The following is a 22,329-nucleotide window of genomic DNA, read 5'->3' on the forward strand; positions in this document are numbered from 1 at the left end:
ATTAAGGACAGAGCCCCCCCCCACCTCCCCAGCCCTCCTCGTTTCCTTCTTACCACCCGTGATGGTCGTTGAAACTCTGTTCTATACCAGAATAGTTTTTTCTCTCAGCCTTTGTGAACATTTTGTGTGTGTGTGTGTGTGTGTAGTTAGTCTAGTCTTTGGTGTTGTTATGGTCGTAAATAAGTTTTAGCTGTTATATTTTTTTAAAAAGTTTTTCAGTCTTGTTTTATTTTCCCATTTGCGGTTTTTTAATTCATGGTACTGAGGTACGCCCTGGTGACTGGGATTCAGGCTGTGTGCTTCTGGCTCTAAATCTGTGCCAGTGAGTGATGCGCACAGTAGCTGCCTGAGGTGGACTGGTGTCAGATTTGTAGGGAGTTCAAATCTAGGACAAAAAAAGGCTCCAGCTCCACAAGGGGCACTGTTGAGCCTTGTGTCGGAAGTCACAGTCAGTTTCTTTGGCACTGCAACAAGAGACCATCTTGATGCCAACTACCCCTGGAGGCATTCTCCAGTGATATGTCCTTAAGGTTGTTGAAGGTCCTAGTTGAATTATACCTTCAACTGCAGGACCCCATTCCCCCCGGGATCTAAACTTATTATTGTCAAGACTTACAGGACCCCCATTTGAACCATTGGCTACCTGTGTGGTGCTGCACCTATCATTGTAGGTGACATTTTTGGAGACTTACCTCGGCCAGAAGAGTAGGAGAGCTGGGGCATTCATATATGATCTTTTTTTAAGGATAAGGTTTACCTGCATCCTTATCCGAAGTTTGTTCCAAAGGTGGTTTTCTTTCTCTACATCAACCAACCAATTTATGTGACTGTATTCTACCCAAAATCACATGTGACCAGGGAGGAAGAGCGTTTGCACGCCTTGGACATCAGAAGAACCTTGACATTTTACCGGGACAGAAACAGACGATTTTGTGAATCCTCCCAGCTGTTTGTAGCAGTGGTAACACAGACGATCAGTCTCCACCCATAGACTTTGTTCCTGGATCACATCTTGCATATGCACGTGTTACGATTTGGCTACTGTTGCTCCACCAGCAGAGTCACAGCTCTTTCAACAAGGTCACAGTGGCCTCGGCAGCCTTTTTGTCGCACGTTCCAATTGCAGACCTTTGTGGAGCGGTAACCTGGGTTCACATGTTTGTCTTCCACTATGCTGTGGCTCAAGATTCCAGCAACTGTGCTAGAGTGGGATGAGTTGACAGCTTGTGAGTCACCAAGAATGGAATGCACATGTGCAATCACTTGAAGAGAAAATGATTACTAACCTGTTCTGTAATTCAAGATGTGTTCCATATGCCCATTCCGTGACCCGCCCTCCTACCTTTTTTCGTTGGAGTTACAGCAAGAAGGAACTGAATGGGGAGCTGGGCAGCTCTGCCCTTTATACCTGTATACAGTGGCATGTGGCAACAAGGGGAGCTTGACCTGCTCAACAGGTGTCACTGAGGGGAAAAAAATTTTGATGGCCATGGGCTGGGTGCACCAACAGGAAGACTGGACTGGACATGTGAATGCATCTTGAAGTGTAAAATTGGATATTATGCAGAACAATTGTTTTGTGTTAATCTACTTTTTCCTCTATTTCAAAGCCCAGAATATTACTTTTATCTCAGTTTTTAATGCCTTGTTGTTAATTATACTTCTTGAATTTTAAGCTGATTAGAAATTGCCTGCAAGCCACCCTGGAAGGTAAAACAACCTTCAGTTGATAAAAGTAGGAAGGGTGTCTGAAGCCTACCCTACTTGAAATTTTCAATTAAAAGGGCACAGAATAGGGAGTTTCTCCCATAAGGTGTATTTGCAGGGTTATGGTTTGATAGATGCATAAAAATGCTTAATAAACTCTGTTCTTGTCCATGTTTAAGGAGCAAAGGTAACAATGACAATAAAATAATGCTCTGCACCATCCAGTAGCAAGTATTGCCTCTGATCTTGCACTTGGTTTCTCACAATCTCTCAATGGCTCAACTGATTGCAAATATTTGATCTTCCACTAGTTCCTACCAAGAAATTTATTGACAGCGGTGTTTTGTTATTTTTCATGCCATCATATGAGTGTCTGTTAGCTCTTTATTAAAGCTCGTCAAGGGACTTTTGATTAACATCTTCAACTTTTGTGAGCTACAGCCACCACCTTATTGACCAAAAAACTTGTAGTATATTCAGTAATTACCTTCTGCCTACTGAAGTAAACTATTTAAAAGTGGCCATGACAAATGTATCACTTCTTTGTAGCCTAACATTTTCGGTGGCATAAATTAGAGCATAGGTGTGATCTAAGAGTGCAACAAAATAGTCTGGCATTCTTGGACACTCATTTTGATATACATGAACTGTCCAATATACCTAGAAAAGTGTTGAGGAATTGCTGGGGAAGGCTCATCAGGCAGATAGACTGCTGAATCTGAGCAAGTGTCAATAGGATGTGAGAAGCAGAGAATTCAATTCTTGACGATGGAGAAAACATTGAAGTGGGATCCGGATGAAAAGAATGCAACCTCCTGATCAGATGCAGATTGAAGAAGTGTCTTGGCACTATTGCTGTTCATCTATAGCAGCTGGGAATTCTGATCCAGTCCCCACGTTTCAGACTTTCATCACAAGTGAAGGATGAACATTTTTTAATTGAGGGTCAATATAATCTTGGCCAAATCCTGTAGCTGCTTTCCACAACTGACCGTAATCACTTCAGTTTCAGCTAGGTTGAGTCTCATCTGTTTTGCTCTAATTCATACCCTAATCTCACCCAGACTTTGGGAAAGTCACTCAACTGAACACTTCAACTAGAATTAAGAAATTCTCTCTTAAAAGGAAAAAGATTGACTGCAAGTGCACCACTTAGAGTTATGCTCTACAGACCTCTATTGTAGTATAATTCTTGTTTTGCCAGTCTTTTGAGCATCCTCCTGCATCTCAGAGGGAAGGGGAGGTTTCTGTTAATGTTTTAAGGTCCACCAGAGCAACCTCCTCTCAACCCTGAAGAGTAGACCTTTTCCACAAGTCCAGAAAGAATAAATTCCCATGAAATTTGGAGGTTGAGGAAACTTGAGTCTGTTTCTTCATAGAGCATTAGTAATAGGGAGATGTTTCAGCTAGAGTTGACTTAGGGTATGTCTACACTACGAAATTAAGTCGAATTTATAGAAGTCGGTTTTGTAGAAAGCGTTTTTATACAGTCGATTGTGTGTGTCCCCACACATGCTCCACATGCTCTAAGTGCATGTAATTGGCAGAGTGTGTCCACAGTACCGAGGCAACCGTCGACTTCCGGAGCATTGCATTGTGGGTAGCTATCCCACAGTTCCTGCAGTCTCTGCCGCCCATTTGAGTTCTGGGTACATTTGAATCCCAGTGCCTGATGGGGCTAAAACATTGTCGTGGGTGGTTCTGGGTACATATAGTCAGGCCCCCCTTCCCTCCCTCCCTCCATGAAAGCAAGGGCAGACAATTGTTTTGCCCCTTTTTTCTTGAGTTACCTGTGCAGACGCCATACCACGGCAATCATGGAGCCCGCTCAGCTAACTGTCACCGTATGTCTCCTGGGTGCTGGCAGACGCAGTACTGCATTGCTATGCAGCAACAGTTTATTGCCTTTTGGCAGCAGACAGTGCAGTATGACTGGTAGCCATCGTCGACGTAGTCCAGGGTGCTCTTTTAACCGACCTTGATGAGGTCGGGGCGCCTGGGCAAATATGGGAGTGACTCAGCCAAGTCATTTCCCTTTTAAGTTTCGTTTCATGGCGATTCAGCCCTACCGGCAGTGCACTGTCTTTTAATCTGCAGCCAGCAGAAGACAATGGCCAGCAGTCATACTGCACCGTCTTCTGCCGAGCATTCAGGAGATGATGATGGCTAGCGGTCGTACTGCATAGTCTGCTGCCAGCAAGATGTATAAAGATAGATGAAGTGGATCAAAACAAGAAATAGACCAGATTTGTTTTGTATTCATTTTCTCCTCCCTCCCTCCATGAAATCAACGGCCTGCTAAACCCAGTTTTGAGTTCTATCCTTGAGGGGGCCATTCTGTTTCTCGCAAAGCCACCCCCTTTGTTGATTTTAATTCCCTGTAAGCCAACCCTGTAAGCCATGTCATCAGTCGCCCCTCCCTCCATCAGAGCAACGGTAGACAATTGTTCCGTGCCTTTTTTCTGTGCAGACGCCATACCACGGCAAGCATGGAGCCTGCTCAGATCACTTTGGCAATTAGGAGCACATTAAACACCACACGCATTATCCAGCAGTATATGCCGCACCAGAACCTGGCAAAGCGAAACCCGGCGAGTAGGTGACATCAGCGCGGTGACGTGAGTGATGAGGGCATGGACACAGACTTCTCTCAAAGCACAGGCCCTGGCAATGCAGGCATCATGGTGCTAATGGGGCAGGTTCATGCGGTGGAACGCCGATTCTGGGCCCGGGAAACAAGCACAGACTGGTTGGACCGCATAGTGTTGCAGGTCTGGGACAATTCCCTGTGGCTGTGAAACTTTTGCATGCGTAAGGGCACTTTCATGGAACTTTGTGACTTGCTTTCCCCTGCCATGAAGCACATGAATACCAGGATGAGAGCAGTCCTCACATTTGAGAAGCGAGTGGCAATAGCCCTGTGGAAGCTTGCAATGCCAGACAGCTACCGGTCAGTCGGGAATCAGTTTGGAGTGTGGGGGCTGCTGTGATGCAAGTAGCCAACGCAATCAAATATCTGCTGATACGAAGGATAGCGACCCTGGGAAATGTGCAGGTCATAGTGGATGGCTTTGCTGCAATGGGATTCCCTAACTGTGGTGGGGCCATAGACTGAACCCATATCCCTATCTTGGCACCGGAGCACCAAGCCAGCGAGTACATAAACCGCAAGGGGTACTTTTCAATAGTGCTGCAAGCACTGGTGGATCACAAGGGACATTTCACCAACATCAGTGTGGAATGCTGGGAAAGGTACATGATGCTCGTATCTTCAGGAACTCTGGTCTGTTTCAAAAGCTGCAGGAAGGGACTTTATTCCCAGACCAGAAAATAACTGTTGGGGATGTTGAAATGCCTATAGTTATCCTTGGGGACCCAGCCTACCCCTTAATGCCATGGCTCATGAAGCCATACACAGGCAGACTGGACAGTAGTCAGGAGCTGTTCAACTACAGGCTGAGCAAGTGCAGAATGGTGGTAGAATGTGCATTTGGAGGTTTAAAAGCGTGCTGGCGCAGTTTACTGACTCGGTTAGACCTCCGCGAAACCAATATTCCCACTGTTATTACTGCTTGCTGTGCGCTCCACAATATCTGTGAGAGTAAGGGGGAGACATTTATGGCAGGGTGGGAGGTTGAGGCAAATCGCCTGGCCACTGGTTACATGCAGCCAGACACCAGGGCGGTTAGAAGAGCACAGGAGGGTGCGGTGCACATCAGAAAAGCTTTGAAAACCAATTTCATGACTGGCCAGGCTACGGTGTAAAAGTTCTCTTTGTTTCTCCTTGATGAAACCCCCCGCCCCTTGGTTCACTCTACTTCCCTGTAAGCTAACCACCCTCCCCTCCTCCCTTTGATCACCGCTTGCAGAGGCAATAAAGTCATTGTTGCTTCACATTCATGTATTCTTTATTAATTCATCACACAAATAGGGGGATAACTACCAAGGTAGCCCAGGAGGGGTGGTGGAGGAGGGAAGGACAAGGCCACACAGCACTTTAAAAGTTTAAAACTTATTGAATGCCAGCCTTCTGTTGCTTGTGCAGTCCTCTGTGGTGGAGTGGCTGGGTGGCCGGAGGCCCCCCCACCACATTCTTGGGCATCTGTGTGAGGAGGCTATGGAACTTGGGGAGGAGGGCGGTTGGTTACACAGTGGCTGTAGCGGCGGTCTGTGCTCCAGCTGCCTTTTCTGGAGCTCAACCATATGCTGGAGCATATTAGTTTGATCCTCCAGCAGCCTCAGCATTGAATCCTGCTTCCTCTCATCACACTGCCGCCACCTTTCAGCTTCAGTCCTCTCTTCAGTCCGCCACTTACTCTCTTCAGCCCGCCATCTCTGCTCCTGGTCATTTTGTGCTTTCCTGCACTCTGACATTGTCTGCCTCCCCGCATTCGTCTGTGCTCTATCAGTGTGGGAGGACAGCATGAGCTCAGAGAACATTTCATCACAAGTGCGTTTTTTTCGCCTGCTGATCTTCACTAGCCTCTGGGAAGGAGAAGATCCTGTGATCCTTGAAACACATGCAGCTGGTGGAGGAAAAAAAAAGGGACAGTGATATTTAAAGACACATTTTATAGAACAATGGGTACCCTCTTTCACGGTAAACCTTGCTGTTAACATTACATACATAGTACATGTGCTTTCGTTCCTCAGTCACATTTTGCCTCCCCACACCGCGTGGCTATTCCCTCATCCCTCCCCCCTCCCCGTGGCTAACAGCGGGGAACATTTCTGTTTAGCTATAAGCAAACAGCCCAGCAGGAATAGGCACCTCTGAATGTCCCCTTAAAAAAGCACCCTGTTTCAACCAGGTGACCATGAATGATATCCCTCTCCAGAGGATAACATAGAGAGATAAAGAACGGATGTTGTTTGAACGCCAGCAAACATACACTACAATGCTTTGTTCTACAATGATTCCCGAGTACGTGTTACTGGCCTGGAGTGGTAAAGTGTCCTACCATGGTGGACGGAATAAGGCTGCCCTCCCCAGAAACCTTTTGCAAAGGCTTTGGGAGTACATCCAGGAGAGCCACGAATGCCAGGGCAAATTAATCATTAAACATACTTGCGTTTAAACCATTTATAGTATTTTAAAAGGTACACTCACCAGAAGTCCCTTCTCCGCCTGGCGGGTCCGGGAGGCAGGCTTGTGTGGGTTCGGGGGGTACTGGCTCCAGGTCCAGGGTGAGAAACAGTTCCTGGCTGTCGGGAAAACCGGTTTCTCCACTTGCTTGCTGTGAGCTATCTACAACCTCATCATCATCATCTTCCTCGTCTCCAAAACCTGCTTTCGTGTTGCCTCCATCTCCACTGAAGGAGTCAAACAACACGGCTGGGGTAGTGGTGGCTGAACCCCCTAAAATGGCATGCAGCTCATCATAGAAGTGGCATGTTTGGGGCTTTGACCCGGAGTGGCTGTTTGCCTCTCTGGTTTTCTGATAGGCTTGCCTCAGCTCCTGTCTCACGTGGCACTGCTTCGGGTCCCTGTTATGGCCTCTGTCCTTCATGCCCTGGGAGATTTTGATAAATGTTTTGGCATTTTGAAAACTGGAACGGAGTTCTGATAGCATGGACTCCTCTCCCCATACAGCGATCAGATCCCGTACGTCCTGTTTGGTACGGTGGAGCTCTATTGCGATTCTGGGACTCCATCATGGTCACCGCTGCTGATGAGCTCTGCACTAACCTGCAGCTTGCCACTCTGACCAAACAGGAAATTGAAATTCAAAAGTTCGCGGGCCTTTTCCTGTCTACCTGGCCAGTGCATCTGAGTTGAGAGTGTTGTCCAGAGCAGTCACAATGGAGCACTCCGGGAAAGCTCCCGGAGGCCAATAGCGTCTGATTATGTCCACAGTACCCCAAATTTGACCCGGCAAGGCCGATTTCTGCTCTAATTCCCTTGTTGGGGGTGGAGTAAGGAAATCTATATTAAGAGCCTTTCAAGTCGAAAAAAGGGCTTAGTTGTGTGGACGGGTGCAGGGTTAAATCAATTTAACGCTGCTCAACTCCTCAACTCCTAGTGTAGACCAAGGCTTACTGGCTAAGTCTCTCTGAAGTAAAAAAAGTCTTAGACTATTTTTCTCCCTGAATCCAGGGGTTTAGAAGAGGAGTCTAGAATGCCCTCTCAATGTCTAAAAACCAGATTATCTTGAATGCCTCCTTCAAGGGCTCTGTGCTTCCCTCTAATCTCATAAATTTTTTTTCTCATGACCAAATGGAGCTTCATAGTATTGCACATACTTTGCCTCTAATACTTCTCTGAAGAGAACAAATGGAGATTCATAATTTTACCAAAACTACTCCCTTCCAACTGTGACTCTTTTGGGCCAAATCTTATGCTGGTTAAACTGGTATAACTTGTTTGAAACGAATGGAATTATGCCAATTTACGTCAACTGAGGATCAAGTCCTGCATATTTACTGTAGTCAGAGTTAAAAGGTAAATACTGTGCATGGAAATTTTGTTTGAATTTTGAACGTTTTTGCTCTCCAGTAACTGAACGCTGAAGTTTCCAGTTTCATACTTAACATAGACTATTCCTGGGTTTAAAAAAAGTCTTAGCTAGATTTAGCACAGTCAAAATTAGTTATGGGAGATTGAAAACCAGCTACTGTTCACGTTCAGAAGGAAATCTTCAGATTTTAAAAAACTTCAAACCCAATTGCTGTTTAGTAAAGACCATTTGTGGTCTGTTGGTACCAGTCGGGGAAGTCTGCTTTCTTGGCAGTCTGCTTCCATGAGGACGCAAAGATGTCAATCTCGATGCTGGAGACATCCCCCAAGGCATTCAATACAGCCAGTGAAGAGGCTGATACAGAAGGCCAGTTGAATCTAGATCAGGCTTCCCAATCCCTGGATCTGCTCTTGACAGAGAGTCTTCTGTGAGAGTAGGAACAGTTTCTGGAGGAGGCCCTGGACTCTCTGAAGTGGGAGACCCAGGAACCCACTTTGGACTCTGACAAGGAGTAAGATTACTCCAAAAGCCATGGTAGTGAGGTACCGAGAGAAGTCCTTGGAGGCCAGGACCTAGATCTATGTCAAGACTGTGGTACTAATGGCAGCATTGAAAGTTTCCTGGTTATATCAGTGCCATGTGATGAGGTTAAGCTGGTATTGGGGTCCCAGACATCCTCGTTAAAGAGGCCAGTAAGGGCAGTACCAGACCTGAGACTGATGGGGCCACCAGAGACCACGGAACATTAAACGGTGCTGGTGGAGGATCTTTGTCCAAAATCAGCAGTGATGGTGGTACCAAAGGCACAATAGATTTCTCACAGCCACGTAGGCCTCTAGTGGTGTTGGCACCAAAATGGATAGTTGCTCTTCCATAAGCAGTGATAAAATGGATCGACTGATGTCACCAAGGAAGTAGCTGCCCTCGATAGAGTCAACTGCTCAGCTCTTTGAGAGCCACTGTGAGCTGGTTCTGGGGAGCAGCAAGCCAAACAGTGCACTCTACCATCAGTGCCAAAATGGCCTTCTGCTGCAGAGAAGTTGATGCAGTCTTTCTATGCTTCAGAGGACAGGAGTGGTCAGAGCTATTATGCCTTGAAGAGGATGGCCCTGATGAAGAAAATCTCCTATGGTCTCTGTCTGCTGGCAAGACTGGGAGAGCACTCCTAGAAGGAGTGGTCAGTGATCTCCCTTTTACCATTCAAGGGGATTCTGATGCTGGGAGAAGCCTCCAGGAAAATTAATCCAAAGTATTCTTCTCTCTGCTTCTTCATTCTAGATTTGAAGCCCCAGCAGATCGGATACCTATCTCTAATATGAATCTAATCCAAAACTTTAAGCAGTGAGAGTGTAGGCCACTAACAGACATTGGTTTATGACAGTCAGAGCAGGGCTTAAAGCCAGGGGACTTTGGCATAGGTTCTACACAATATGTGTGGACCAGAGGCCTCCGGAGCCTAATAAAAGAAAAGGGAAAAAAAAATCAAATAAACAAGGATGTTCAAAGGGCAGAACAAGCACCATCAGTTTAAAAAGGCTAACTGTAAGCGACTTTGTCCACAGAGGACAAAGCTGTAAAGTACAGATATGCTCCGACTGGACCACAGACAGTAAGAAGGAACTGAAGGAGGGGGTGGGAAAGCTCCTCTTATTATAGCCTCAGGTGGGAGCATGAAGAAACCAGGGCACAAATGGGGCTGCTCCTGTGGGTACCACCAGGGAAAAGTATTCAGTATCAGTGCATAAGATGAGCACACACCTACAGAATAATGGACAAAGGCAAGCACTCAAAGAAGAACTTACCCCTTCACGCTTCCTTCTGCCCTTATCACCTTCACCCACCTCTAATTACCTTCTATCCCTGTTTTTGTCTTAAGCAACTTTTAAGAACATAAGAATGGCGATACTGGGTCAGGCCAATGGTCCATCTAACCCAGTATCATGTCTTCCAAAAGTGGCTGGTGCCAGATGCTTCAGAGGGAGTGAACAGAACAGGGCACTTTATCGAGTGATCCACTCAGTCATCCAGTCCTAGCTTCTAGCAGTCAGAAGTTTAGGGACACCCAAAGCAAGGGGTTGCATCGCTGACCATCTTGGCTAATAGCCATTGATAGAAAAGTTCACGGAGAATAGGTCTAATTCTTTTTTTAACCCTATTATAAGTTTGGCCTTCACAACAAGTTCCACAGGTTCACTGTGTACTGTATGAAGAAGTACTTCCTTATGTTTGTTTTAAACCTGCTGCCTATTAATTTCATCAGGTGACCTCTGGTTCTTTTATTACGTGAAGGGGTAAATAACATTTTCTTATTCACTTTCTCCACACCATTTGTGATTTTTATATCCTGTCTCCCCTCAGCAGTCTTTGTCCAAGATGAACAGTCCATCTTTTTAATCTCACTTCATGAAAACTGTTCCATGCCCCTAATCATTTTTGTTGACCTTCTCTGTACTTTCCCCAATTCTAATATAACTTTTTTGAGATGGGGTGACCAGAACAGCATTCAGTATTCAAGCTCTGGGCATACGATGGATTTATATAGTGGCACTGTGGTATTTTCTATCTCTATGTCCCTTTGCTAATGGTTCCTAACATTCTGTCAGGGTTTTTTTTGCTTTGTTTTGTTTTTTTTTTAAACTGCACATTGAGCAGATGGGTTTTAGAGGACTATCCACAATGACTCCAAGATCTTTTTGGAGTGGTAACAGCTAATTTAGACCCCATCATTTTTTATGTACAGTGAGTATTTCTTTTTTCCAGTGTGCATTACTTTACACTTAGCAACATTGAATTTCATCTGCCATTTTGTTGCCCCCTCCCCCAGTTTGTCAGATCCCTTTGTAACTTTGCAGTCAGCTTTGGACTTCACTATCTTGAGTAATTTTGTGTCATCTGCAGATTTTGCCACCTCACTGTGTACACCCTTTTCCAGATCATTTATGAATATTCTGATGTTCCATGTGGTTTTCCTTGCTTCTTTTCTACCCCTCTCTAGATTCAGGAGATTGGTATGCTTCCCTAAATTTATAGGATGCCTACTTCCATGCGGCAATTTGCCTTGGCCAAAGGCAGTTCCTAAGGCTTGTGATAGGTGGAAAAACTGTACCAGTTAACCATTCCATCCTTTGGACTGTCATCATATTTCACCAAATATGACTGTGGTGGCAGCCTGTCTCCACTGGGGGCATCCCTACCTGGACAGCTGGTTGGTATGGGATCACTCCTGTGATCAGGTAGGGACCAGTATCCATCCAATTCTCCATTTGTTCAGCAGCTTGTGCCTGAAAACAAACAGAGAAAATCCAATTAGATGATGAGTTCATTGGGGTGGTCCTGGATTCGACCTCAGCCAGGGCTTACCTGCCTCTTCCCAGGTTCCTGTCTATAGCGGCCCTCTGTGTGTCATTCAGAGAACACCCATGAATCACAGTGAGGAATTGCCTCAGGCACGTAGGTCACATGGCTGCTTGTATATGTGACCCCTCACGCTAGGCTGCACTTCTGGGGAATGCAGACATGGCTCAAGTCAGTCTACCACGCTTATGTTCACAAACTGGACAAGTTAGTATTCATCCCAGACAGGGTGTTACTGTCTCTGAATTGTTGGATGAGTCAGGACAATATGTGAGGGGAAAAATTATTCTCTCCATTTCTCCCTCCTATGACTTTGATGACAGATGCTTCAGCCATGGGGTTGGAGAGCTCATTTGGGTGATTTCAAGCTCAGGCCTTGTGGGGCACCCATGAGGCAAGGTTATATATAAACATTCTTGAATTTTATGCAATATTCCAAGCATGGCAACAGTTCCTGCCACACATTCAGGGCCATCAAGGCATCTCACCTGCTGGGAGTTCAGAATAGCTTGGTAGACCACATGAGCAGGTCCTTCAGTCTGGATCGTGAATAGTTTCTCAATATAGCTGTTCCAGGATTAATGTTTTGGTTAAGATAATTTTTGACAGTGGATCACAGCTCAACAAAACAGGAAATGTCCCCAGTTCTGTCCAAGAGTAGGTCACAGGCCGCTTTCCTGTATTTTTTGCTGTTCCTGTGAGACATAGGCTTGCTGTATGTGTGACACACTTTCCCCATGTTATTTTCAAGCTGAAGCAAGAAAGAGGCAGAACAATCCTCATGGCTCCAGCCTGGAAAGGGCAGCCTTGTGCTTGGACCTGCAGAGGCTATCCACCCAAGAACCCTTGCGTCTGCCATGAAGAAAAGACTAGATATCCCAGAATCTCGGGCAAGTGTTGCATCTCAGGTGCTACACCTCACAATGTGGTTCATCCATGGTTAAACGTAGAGGAGGGGCACTGGTCAGTGTCAGTCCAGACTCTCTTGCTTGATAGCTGGAAGCCTTCTACAAGAGTTACTTACCTTCTTAAATTGAAGCATTTCTCCATCTGGGCAGCTAGCCACAGTGACTTTCCTACACAGCCCAAAGTCTAGAATTCTTTGAATCATTTTTTACATCTCAAAGAGTCAGGTCTGGTAGTTAGTTCTATTAAGGCACACCTGGCAGCAGTTTCAGCTTTTCACCCATGTATTTATGGTAATAGTGTTCTCTCCAATCCTATGACAATCAGATTCCTAAATTAGGCTGTTTCACCTGTCAGGGGTCCAGCTCCACCTTTGGATTTAAATATAGTCCTGTCTGCCCTTATGTGGGTCGTCCATTTGAGCCCTTAGGTTCCTGCTTTTTGTTATACCTCTTAGCAAAAGTGGCCATCTCAGTGGGCATCAGTTTTGCTAGAAGAGTGGGAGAACTTTTGCATGACTGGTAACAGATTCCACATATATTATATTCTACACGGACAAGGTGCAGCCTAGGCTGCAACGTAAGGATTCCCGCCCCCTCCCCCGCTGGTATCTGATTTCCACCTGAATCAGTCTATATACTTGTAGGTCTTTTTTCAAAAGCCACATGCTCACAGGGATGAATAAAAGCTGTATACTTTAGATGTGCGCTGAGCCTTAGCATTTTACCTGGACAGAGCAAAGTCCTTTGGAATGTCTTCCCAGTTCTTCATATCCTATGCAGGTTGAATGAAAGGTCATCCTATTACAGCTGAATGACACTCTAAATCAGAGGTGGGCAAACTACGGCCCATGGGCCACATGTGGCCCATGGGACCATCCTGCCCAGCTCCTGAGCTCCCGGCCGGAGAGGCTAGCCCCCGGCCCCTCCCCGGTTGTCTCCCTCCCCAGCAGCCATGCTGCTGGGGGGCAGCACTCTGGGCGGCGGGGCTGCGAGCTCCTGCGGGGCAGCACGGTGGTGTGGCTGGATCCGGCCAGGTGGCGGGGCTGCCAGACATGCTGTTCTGAGCGGCATGGTAAGGGGGCTAGGGCATTGGATAAGGGGCAGGGGGTCAGTTGGATGGGGTAGAGGTTCTGGGGTGGAGGCGGTCGGGGAACGGGGGGGGAGGTTGGGTAGGCATGGGAGTCCTGGGGGGCCTGTCAGGGGGCGGAGTGTGGATAGGGGTTGGGGCGGTCAGGGGTCAGGGAGCAGGGGGTGATGGATAGGGAGTGGGGTCCTGGAGGGGCGGTTAGGGTCGGGGGGTCTTGGGAGGAGGCATTCAGGGGACAAGGAGCAGGGGGGTGGTTGGAGGTTCTGAGGGGGGCAGTCAGGGGACGGGAAGTGGGAGGGGTCAGATAGGGGGCGGGGGCCAGGCTGTTTGGGGAGGCACAGCCTTCCCTACCCGGCCCTCCATACAGTTTTGCAACCCCGATGTGGCTCTCGGGCCAAAAAGTTTGCCTGCCCCTGCTCTAAATGGATACCAGCTACATTGTTATGTGCTATGCTGCCAAAGATAGCTCGTCATCTGTGAAGTTATCAGTATGCAGTGTTCTTGTAGCCATGTTTGTCCCAGAATATTAGAGAGACAAGATGGGTGAGGTAAAATCTTTTACTGGACCTGGTCAGAGCACTCCTGCTTTCATGGCATTTGTGGGCAATGTCCCTACTGTAGATGTGTGCAGAGCAGCAACGTGGTTCTTAAGTGTTCCTACAAAAACTCTTGTGATGAGACTCCTAGCCGCAACTCCATTAATAGTGGCTTGGGAATCACCTATGGCGTAATGGACATATACAAATACTCGAAGAAGTGATTACTCACTTTCTTGTAACTGTTTTCTTCGAGATACGTTGCACATGTCTATTATATGACCCACCCTCCTTCCCCAACCCATTGTAGTCTATCGTTAGGATCCCTGCACGAAGGAACTGAAGGAGTGGTGGGATGGATCCAGCTTTTATACTCTCAGTTGGAAGCACAAAGCAATTGGGATGTGTGTGGGGCTGCCACTACGGGTACTGCTTGGGAAATCTTTGGCATGGGCGCAAGATGCATGCACACTTATGGTGTAATGGATATATATATGCAACACATCTCAAACAATGGTTACAGAAGGCGAGTAGCTGTTTCTTTTTCACTGGTAACTAGAGTTCTTTAGAGTAGATTTTTCAGTACAGGTTCACACACTTGGGGTGCACATGTGCACACAACAGAAGGCAGAATCCTCAGACAGGCCCTGACCACAGGGTAGTCTGGGGGACCTGTATTGAAAATCCTCAAAGGAGAAGGTTTCTTCAGGAAACCCAAGAAAATTAAATATAAAAGCTGTTAATGTAATCGCAGGGCTACTTACATTATGTTAGGGATGTGTGAAGAAAAATTTTAGGTTCTCACAGTAATACTAACATTTATTATTGAGTAGACTGCTCATTGTATTCTCTTGTATATTCTGTTTAAATTTGCGAACTTAACAATGCATTAATACAGCCTTTTACACTTTGTGCGTGTATGTATCATAGAATCTTTTTATATGCTTGTGTGGTGCATGTTTATTCAAGATGAAGTGTGTTCCACCCAATGTTGGGCACATTAGAAGTCTGATGTAACTGCAGCAACGATATGTGGCTAGATAGAGAGTGAGTAGTACTCTAACTGTACACTTGAGGGCTCTGTAGACTGTGAGGAATGATGCAGAAGCAATTACAGTTGAAGACTATTTTAGGTAGATTGGTGCATTGTACCTGTGCAGGGTTTAATGTTGGCTGGGCTATTTGGCTATTTGCCATAATTGGCTTTCCATTCCTTTGATTGGAATCATAGATAAAAATTTGCCAATCCACTTTGTTGGCTGAAAGTATTAGAAAAGTAATCCATCTTTTAAAACTGTCCTAGCAAAATCATAAGGTATAAAAAATTCTTTCTAGGATGGGATTAATGAGAACTGTAAAGCTTAAATAATTTTAAACAATTTTCTAAGGGAAAAAAGCTAGTCTAGACAGTATGAAGGCATAAGCACTTATATGCTTTTTCCATTGTGTATAAAAATATCTTGCATGTGCTCTTACAATGTATATGTATGTATGTGTGTGAAATTATATAATAATTCTTATTTAATTTGCCTTATGTTCAGAATATTTAAATATATTGAAAATGTTTTATTTTTCCTAGGGGATCAGAGCACGTATTTTGGAAACACTTGTTATGCTTATTCTTCTTGGGCTGCTTATCTTTGGAATAGTGTGGGTGGCATCAGCTCTCATTGACAATGATGCTACCAGTATGGAGTCTTTGTACGGTATGGAATATTTTTAAAAATAAGTTTAGCTGTGTACAGCATAGAAGTTGATGTTTTCAATTAAAATTCATTTATAGTAAATCCCCATACTGCATTAATTTTTTTTACTTTGAACAAATGTAACCCATTCCCAATCAGTACTTGATTTTTGCATTCAGCTAGTGTTTTTACATGATTCTTATGGCAAACTGAGGAAATTCAGCTTTCTTGTTCAGAGTGTCTACATACCTAATGTTAGAAGTAGGTTCTTCAAGTAGCTTTTAAGATACTTGGCTTTTCTTCCTAAAGTGTCAAGGAGATTGTTGTCCACAATTTTATAAACTGCTTAATTCTTGATTTACTTTTTAAAATCGTATTGTGCAATCCTGAAAAAGTCATTTCCTTAAATTGTTCTAACTTAAGGAAAGATCTAAGTTTAAGCCAGTCAGACTCAAAAGTAAATTTTCTTAGTGTTTGCTAACTACTAGTAAATAGATTCAAATAGAACATAAACAGCATATATTTAATAGGCTGTCACTCTTGAAAATTTCCTTTACAGATCTTTGGGAATTCTACCTCCCTTATTTATATTCCTGTATATCACTGATGGGATGTTTATTACTTCTCTGTAAGTATTTTTCGGACTATTGTAGAAGAAAAGTAATATTTTTAGGTCATAGGAGGTTCAGGATTACTTTACTGCATATAACTTGAGGATGAAAAAAGAGTGAATTAGAGGTATTATGACACTTTCCCAAGTGCTTTTTTCACTTAGATTTTTTCTCAATTTGTGTTCCCATGCAGGTTTTTCTCTTATAAAACTTATACCTCAAACTTTTGGTTCTTGAAATATGTAAACAAATAGAATTAACATCTTTCATCTTAGGACCTCAGAACCTCAAAGCAATTTGCAAATGAAATGAACTAATCCTCATGCTGCTTACAAGGTATCCACATTTGTACAAAGTGTGGGGGAAAAAACCAGCATTGCACAACAAGTCAGGGACAGGAATTGATTCAGAACTCAATCTCATGTAATAGGCATTAGGCAGTTCTCCCTCCTTTGTGCCTGAAATGTCTCCTTATGTACCCAGAAAGGAAAATCCCTGACCCACTGGCCATGGTGACCTGGGTTCTGGCCAGTCTTACTGGTGGATCATTTGACTATTGTACATCCAGTCACTACCTCTGATCGGCCAGGGCCACTTAGAGTTTGACTCTCTCCCCGTTTGGGGAGGAATGGTGATGTAAAGCTACAGATCCCAGTGAGAGCCCACAGTTACCTTATAATTTGAACCATGTTTCTCTGCAGTTACTAAGAAAGGGAGAGTGTCCTTCTCCTTTTGACTGTCTTGAGTTTTGTCTGAATTCTAGATAAAAAGTGTACAGCCATTGTGGGAATTCTGTAATTGGCTCACTACAAAGGACAGGGCCAGCAATTGTCACTTTATCAGACCTGAAGAACTTTGGATTTAGCTGTCTGATTTTAGGCACCAAGTCTGAAATTTTTTACATAACTCTTAAGGTTTGTACTGAAATACTGTTTAATAAAAATAGAGTGTAAAAGGAAAGGAACAACCCATTTCATTCTTCTGATACTCCTTGTTAAACAAGAATGCCTTTTCTAATAATGAACGTCATTTAGGTCTTCGCTTCTCCCACTTTCCAAATCATCACCTCCACCATCTCCCACATACATACACTGTTTGAAGGCAAAGGTGTTCTTCATGACCTTTCAGTACTGGAGATTTGTTACAACTGGCAGCAAATGGAGATACCTACCAAAATGTGTGACAACGCCATTCTTGAGAACCACCTAACTTGTTGTTTTAAAATGCTTTTTGGTGGTAATGTCTTCATTAGTAGTGTATTAAATGAGAGGTGGTTTTAAAAATTTGTAAGAAATTTACTGAAGCTATTATCAGCTTAATAAGATAGGAAGCAAAACTACATTTATGTATTTGTGTAAAGCCGCAGTTAACCATTTATTCAAAGTATATGGCAGCAGATATGTAAAGAGTAGCCAGCTTAAACAAAGGAAGGGATCTTTGATTACATTCTACTCCATGCTGGTAAAAAGTTTTGGATCACCAGTTTATAATCTCAGAACCAGGCCCAGGGGATTGTTCAATATTCCGTGAAACCTGATATTTCTAGTGTGATGGTGGAGTACAGAGGTCTAACCAAAATGTAGCTGAAAAAGAAGAATATTCAGTTATAAGTAAGAATATGTTCATAATGTAGATATAATTGCTGTGCATTTTCTAATCAAGGTTATTTATATCTTTTCCTCCACAGTATGCACGCCAGTGGGGCTTTCACGAATGTTTACAGTGATGGGTCAGTTGCTGGTGAAGCCAACAGTAAGTACAATGTATTTCTACACTTTTGACAATATTTTAAAATAGAAGGTACAGTACCATAGCCATATTCAGACAAATTTCTTTTTGCAAAATATATTGCTTTCACATATTAAACAATGATAATTGATTGTGCTACTGGATTGCAAAACTTTCTGGTATCTGCACTTTAAAACCAATGCCCTATGTTTTACACAATGTGGCCCCAGTCTAGCAAAGATTTATACATGTGCTTAACTTTAGTAATCAAGTGACTACTAATATGCTTAAAATTAAGCATTTACATAAGTCTTTGTAGAATCAGGGCCTGAGTTGCTCCTATTGGGATTGATTGTAGAATATTTTTCATGTTTTTGTTTTTAAATGTCTATTTTAATTTATAATGCCCAATTCTGTAAATCATATGTAATTACTTATTCTAGAATCACTGAATTTATGCAGTCATATATACGTGGATAGTAACTTTGCTGTCTAATTCCACTAAGTTTCTATAATTTAGTATAGAAATATTGAATAGGTAAGAAATAGAACATCTTGGTTTCATAGCATCATATCTGTGCTCTTCATAAAAATTTTCTCTGGTGGTATTTGTTTTTTCCAACTTAACTGACTAGCTTAATATATTGTATACACTATGGCTGAATTAAACACTACAGTATTGATATTTTTTATTTGCGGTAATGCCAACTGTGTGTTAGATACTTTCCAAACACTTAAAAAGGCTGGTCCCTGGTTTGAGGTGCTTACAGTCGAAGATCAAATGAGAGAGGTTTGGGAGGGGAAAAACAACAGAGAACTTATGTACTAGGGAACTTGGTTCACTGTAGGCAGTATGGCAGAAATGAATTTGTAAGAGGGACTTATATGTGGATGTGGTAGAGGCCTTATGTGTGAATTCAGGGAAGCTTATTCTATACATGAGTGCTGCATGAAAGAAGGCATGGAGATGACTGTGTGAGAGCATTAATTTTTTTCCATTTCATTGCCCAGTATTTTTGGGAATAAAATGACTGGTAAAACCCTACTTGTGACATTGGAGAGCATAAAGCATTTCCACACCTATTAAGTTTTTTAAGCTCAAGTGCTCTGTAGATACACAAAACCTAAGAACGTCACTAAAATTACATGCTTTTTCACAACTTCACTGGCAATTTTGCCATTTGAAATGTCGGACTCTGTGAAAACTGTTTTGTCATGTAAACTTTACAGTAATTGTTTTTACAAACTCTGCAATTCTTCCTTTTTGTAGTCTAGTCAAATGTGAAGTTTGATAAGTTGTCAGCCATTTTTGATTTTTTTGTGCACAAAATGATTAAAAAAATATGTTTGGTGTAACTTAAATGACTGAATTTAGCTTAAACTCCTCTTAACCCCCCTTCCCCCTCCCAATTCCTTTGGACTGAGACTAATCAAGGTTTTAGACCAAAAGGAAAGTTTTATGGGACAGTTAACCATGTGATTATAATTAGAGTTCTGAGTATCTTTAATCATAGACAATGTGATAATATTTTATGCAGCCTTCTTGTACCAGTAATGTTTATATTTTCTTCAAAAGTAGTTTTAATCCAAAAAGTAGACTCATAAATTCTGGCAAGCAAGATATCCATTTAAATGAATGTGTTTATCAATTAGCATTTGCATTTCTAATTTCAGATCCTTGAAGACCTGGATGAACAGATATACATCATCACCTTAGAGGAAGAAGCAATCCAGAGGAGACTAAACGGTACATGTGTTGTGTTGTGTAATATAATATTTAAACCAAAGAAAAACAGCACTTCCTGGTCTTGAGCATTCATTTCACCATAAAATAAGTAGGATCTCTTACCTTGTCCTGGAAGCTGTAGGCTTTCACTCATCTAAACTATTCCATGCCCCTACTTGCACAGAACCATGAGGATCCTCCCTGTTTTATTTTATAATATCTGTTATTGGTGGTTTTCTGATCATGTTCAGGAAGTCTGTCTGTGATGTGAAGGCTCAGACTAATTGGCAACAAGTCAATTGTTTTGCCACTACAATCAAACATATTTCTAAAATGCTATAAGTAAATCCTTAGTCTAATTTGGAGAGGAATCCAGTTACTAATAAGATACTGGGTACTGTAAAGAGGAAGGATTTCTGCATTTTGTCAGCTTAGGAGATGAGTGCTCACTTGGTGATCCTTGATTTATTTTTTAATGAATTATTAGCTTAAATTTTACATATCAGAGCAGCTTTCCACAATCCAGAGTCTCCCAACAGAGAATTTTAAAGTAATCCATTACAGTAGGTTCAGAAAGTTTTAAGTAGTTCATGCTTTTTAGTGTAACTTTGCTCCTCGGCTGTGTCTTTCATGTGATCTCAAAGCTCTTCATAAACAGTTATTGGTGAAGTGCATCTGTATAATGTTGCAAACACTAAGATTTCAAAAAAAGTTGAGTCTATTAAAAATCATGATTTTTTAAAATTTTTTGAAGGTTTACCTTTTTAATTGATCTGTTTTTAACCCTGTGATACATCCCCAACTTGTGTGACCATTTTCAGAGTGGAAAAACGCCCTTATACGTAGGTTCTGCACCCGGCCTGCTGGTGTCTCAGTCTAATCACTCATGGGAGGCTTTATTATCTTCCTCTCCTGCCAACTTCCTGTCAACGCCTTCCCGCAAACTCTGCTCTACTGGATTTTTCCTCCATTTCCCTTCAGTCTTCTGCCCTCACTGACATTTCTCTTGCCCTATTTCCCTGCATTCTTACCTTCAGTCTTCACTCTACATTCCCTTGTCCCCTTGTTGTTTTCTGTTTGGGACATGCAGTGCTACCGTCTTCTCCAAGGTGTTGATAAATTGTATAATGAATTGGTTGACCACACTTTGGTTCGTTATACAGTATGCTTGAGACCAAATAATCAGTTTCTGTCTGGTTTATTAGTATGGTACAAGAAAAGGTTCTATAGGATACCAGTTTCTAAAGAGCAGTCCTGTGTAGCGATATTGCATTCACCTTACGCAGAAGATGTGCTCCCCAAAGTTATGTTCTTTGTCCTCTTTTTATACCTTACTCGTGCAACCCTTCTGCCAGTTGTAGTCGGCAGCAACAAGGGCTGGGTTCAGTATCTAGGGGCTCCTTTTCAATGGTACAACACAAAACCGGCTCGATCCCCCACTCATTAACCTGGGAGAATTACACACCACCCTTTGGGTGTCTCCGAGGCAACACTTCCCCTTTTTCAAGCACAGAGTCCGAGTGTAAAATAGGAATTTCTAATAAAAGGAGGGAAGTAACCTGGCATTAATTTGGGAAAACGCCACAAGCAGGATTCATAAACATAAAGCCATAAACAAAAGACCCACCCGAGAGTAGGTTGGGCAATGTCCCTTTGACTCAGGTTATTAAGTCCAGCAACTAAAAAATGCCCCTTTCTCCCTCCACCACACTGCACTCCCAGTTGTTGTCCTTGGTCCGGGACGACCCAGAGTTCAGAGGTGCATCTGTGTGAGCTCATCTCCCACTCTCTGCTGTTCTGGAACGTCTTGACACTTAACACAGCTCTCAGTGATTTCAACTCTGTGATTTCAGCTGTTAATGGGAAAACCTCATTGCTAGTGCAGACTGGGCAGTTTCTTGCATCAGAGACACTGTCCCAAAGCAGATCTAATGCTTAGGCAGCTTATCCATGATTTCAGTTCTACTGGTGTGCAACAAGACTCTCTGTTGAGTCTTAATCCTCTCTGTTGTTACACAGTGGAGAGAGAAATGATCAAATGGTGTCTAGGACCTTTAGGTGGGGCCCACACCATCAGGTACAAGTACCTGTCCGCACCCTCTGTCAACTCCATTGGGCTTTGGCACCCATATTCCCTGCCTACCACATGCAATTTAGTTGAGGGTTAGTCCCTCAATCAGGGTATGCTAAGCATAGTTCAGCTTCCCTTGCTTCACACAACAAGAATAACAACACTTTAGTACCTCTGCCCCAACAGCAAAGTGACTTTTGATCCAACACCAGCCAAAAGTGATCATTTGGGAAAACAGCCCCATCATGCTGAGCCCCTCAGCACGGTGGGTGTGCCCATGCAAACAAGGTTGGCTCCTGAAGTCCCCTTCCTCAGTTCATCACTAGATGTCGGGGAGAGCTCATTTGGACCCTGCTTACACATGTTTACCAGTAAAAGGTACTATATACCTCACCTGAAACTGGATTCAATTAATCAACTTTTTACCTTGTTTGTTTCTGGTACCAAGGTGTACCCTT

General features: G+C 43.4%; 1 protein-coding gene across 2 annotated transcripts in view; it reads left to right on the top strand.

Annotated features, from left to right (window-relative positions):
* The window catches only part of LMBR1 (limb development membrane protein 1), a gene marked incomplete at its 5' end in the record, with an annotated part of 146,839 nt that overhangs the window by 95,582 nt on the left and 28,928 nt on the right, over positions 1-22,329 (top strand). For both annotated transcript variants that reach the window (XM_084620662.1, XM_084620663.1), the window contains 4 exons: positions 15,630-15,756; positions 16,295-16,363; positions 18,034-18,098; positions 19,749-19,821. In XM_084620662.1, coding sequence (XP_084476788.1) covers positions 15,630-15,756; positions 16,295-16,363; positions 18,034-18,098; positions 19,749-19,821 — 334 coding nt within the window. The remainder of the gene's footprint in view (positions 1-15,629; positions 15,757-16,294; positions 16,364-18,033; positions 18,099-19,748; positions 19,822-22,329) is intronic.

The sequence above is a fragment of the Lepidochelys olivacea genome (genome assembly GCF_965140295.1).
Source record: "Lepidochelys olivacea isolate rLepOli2 genome assembly, chromosome: 2".
NCBI classification, from domain to species: domain Eukaryota; kingdom Metazoa; phylum Chordata; order Testudines; family Cheloniidae; genus Lepidochelys; species Lepidochelys olivacea.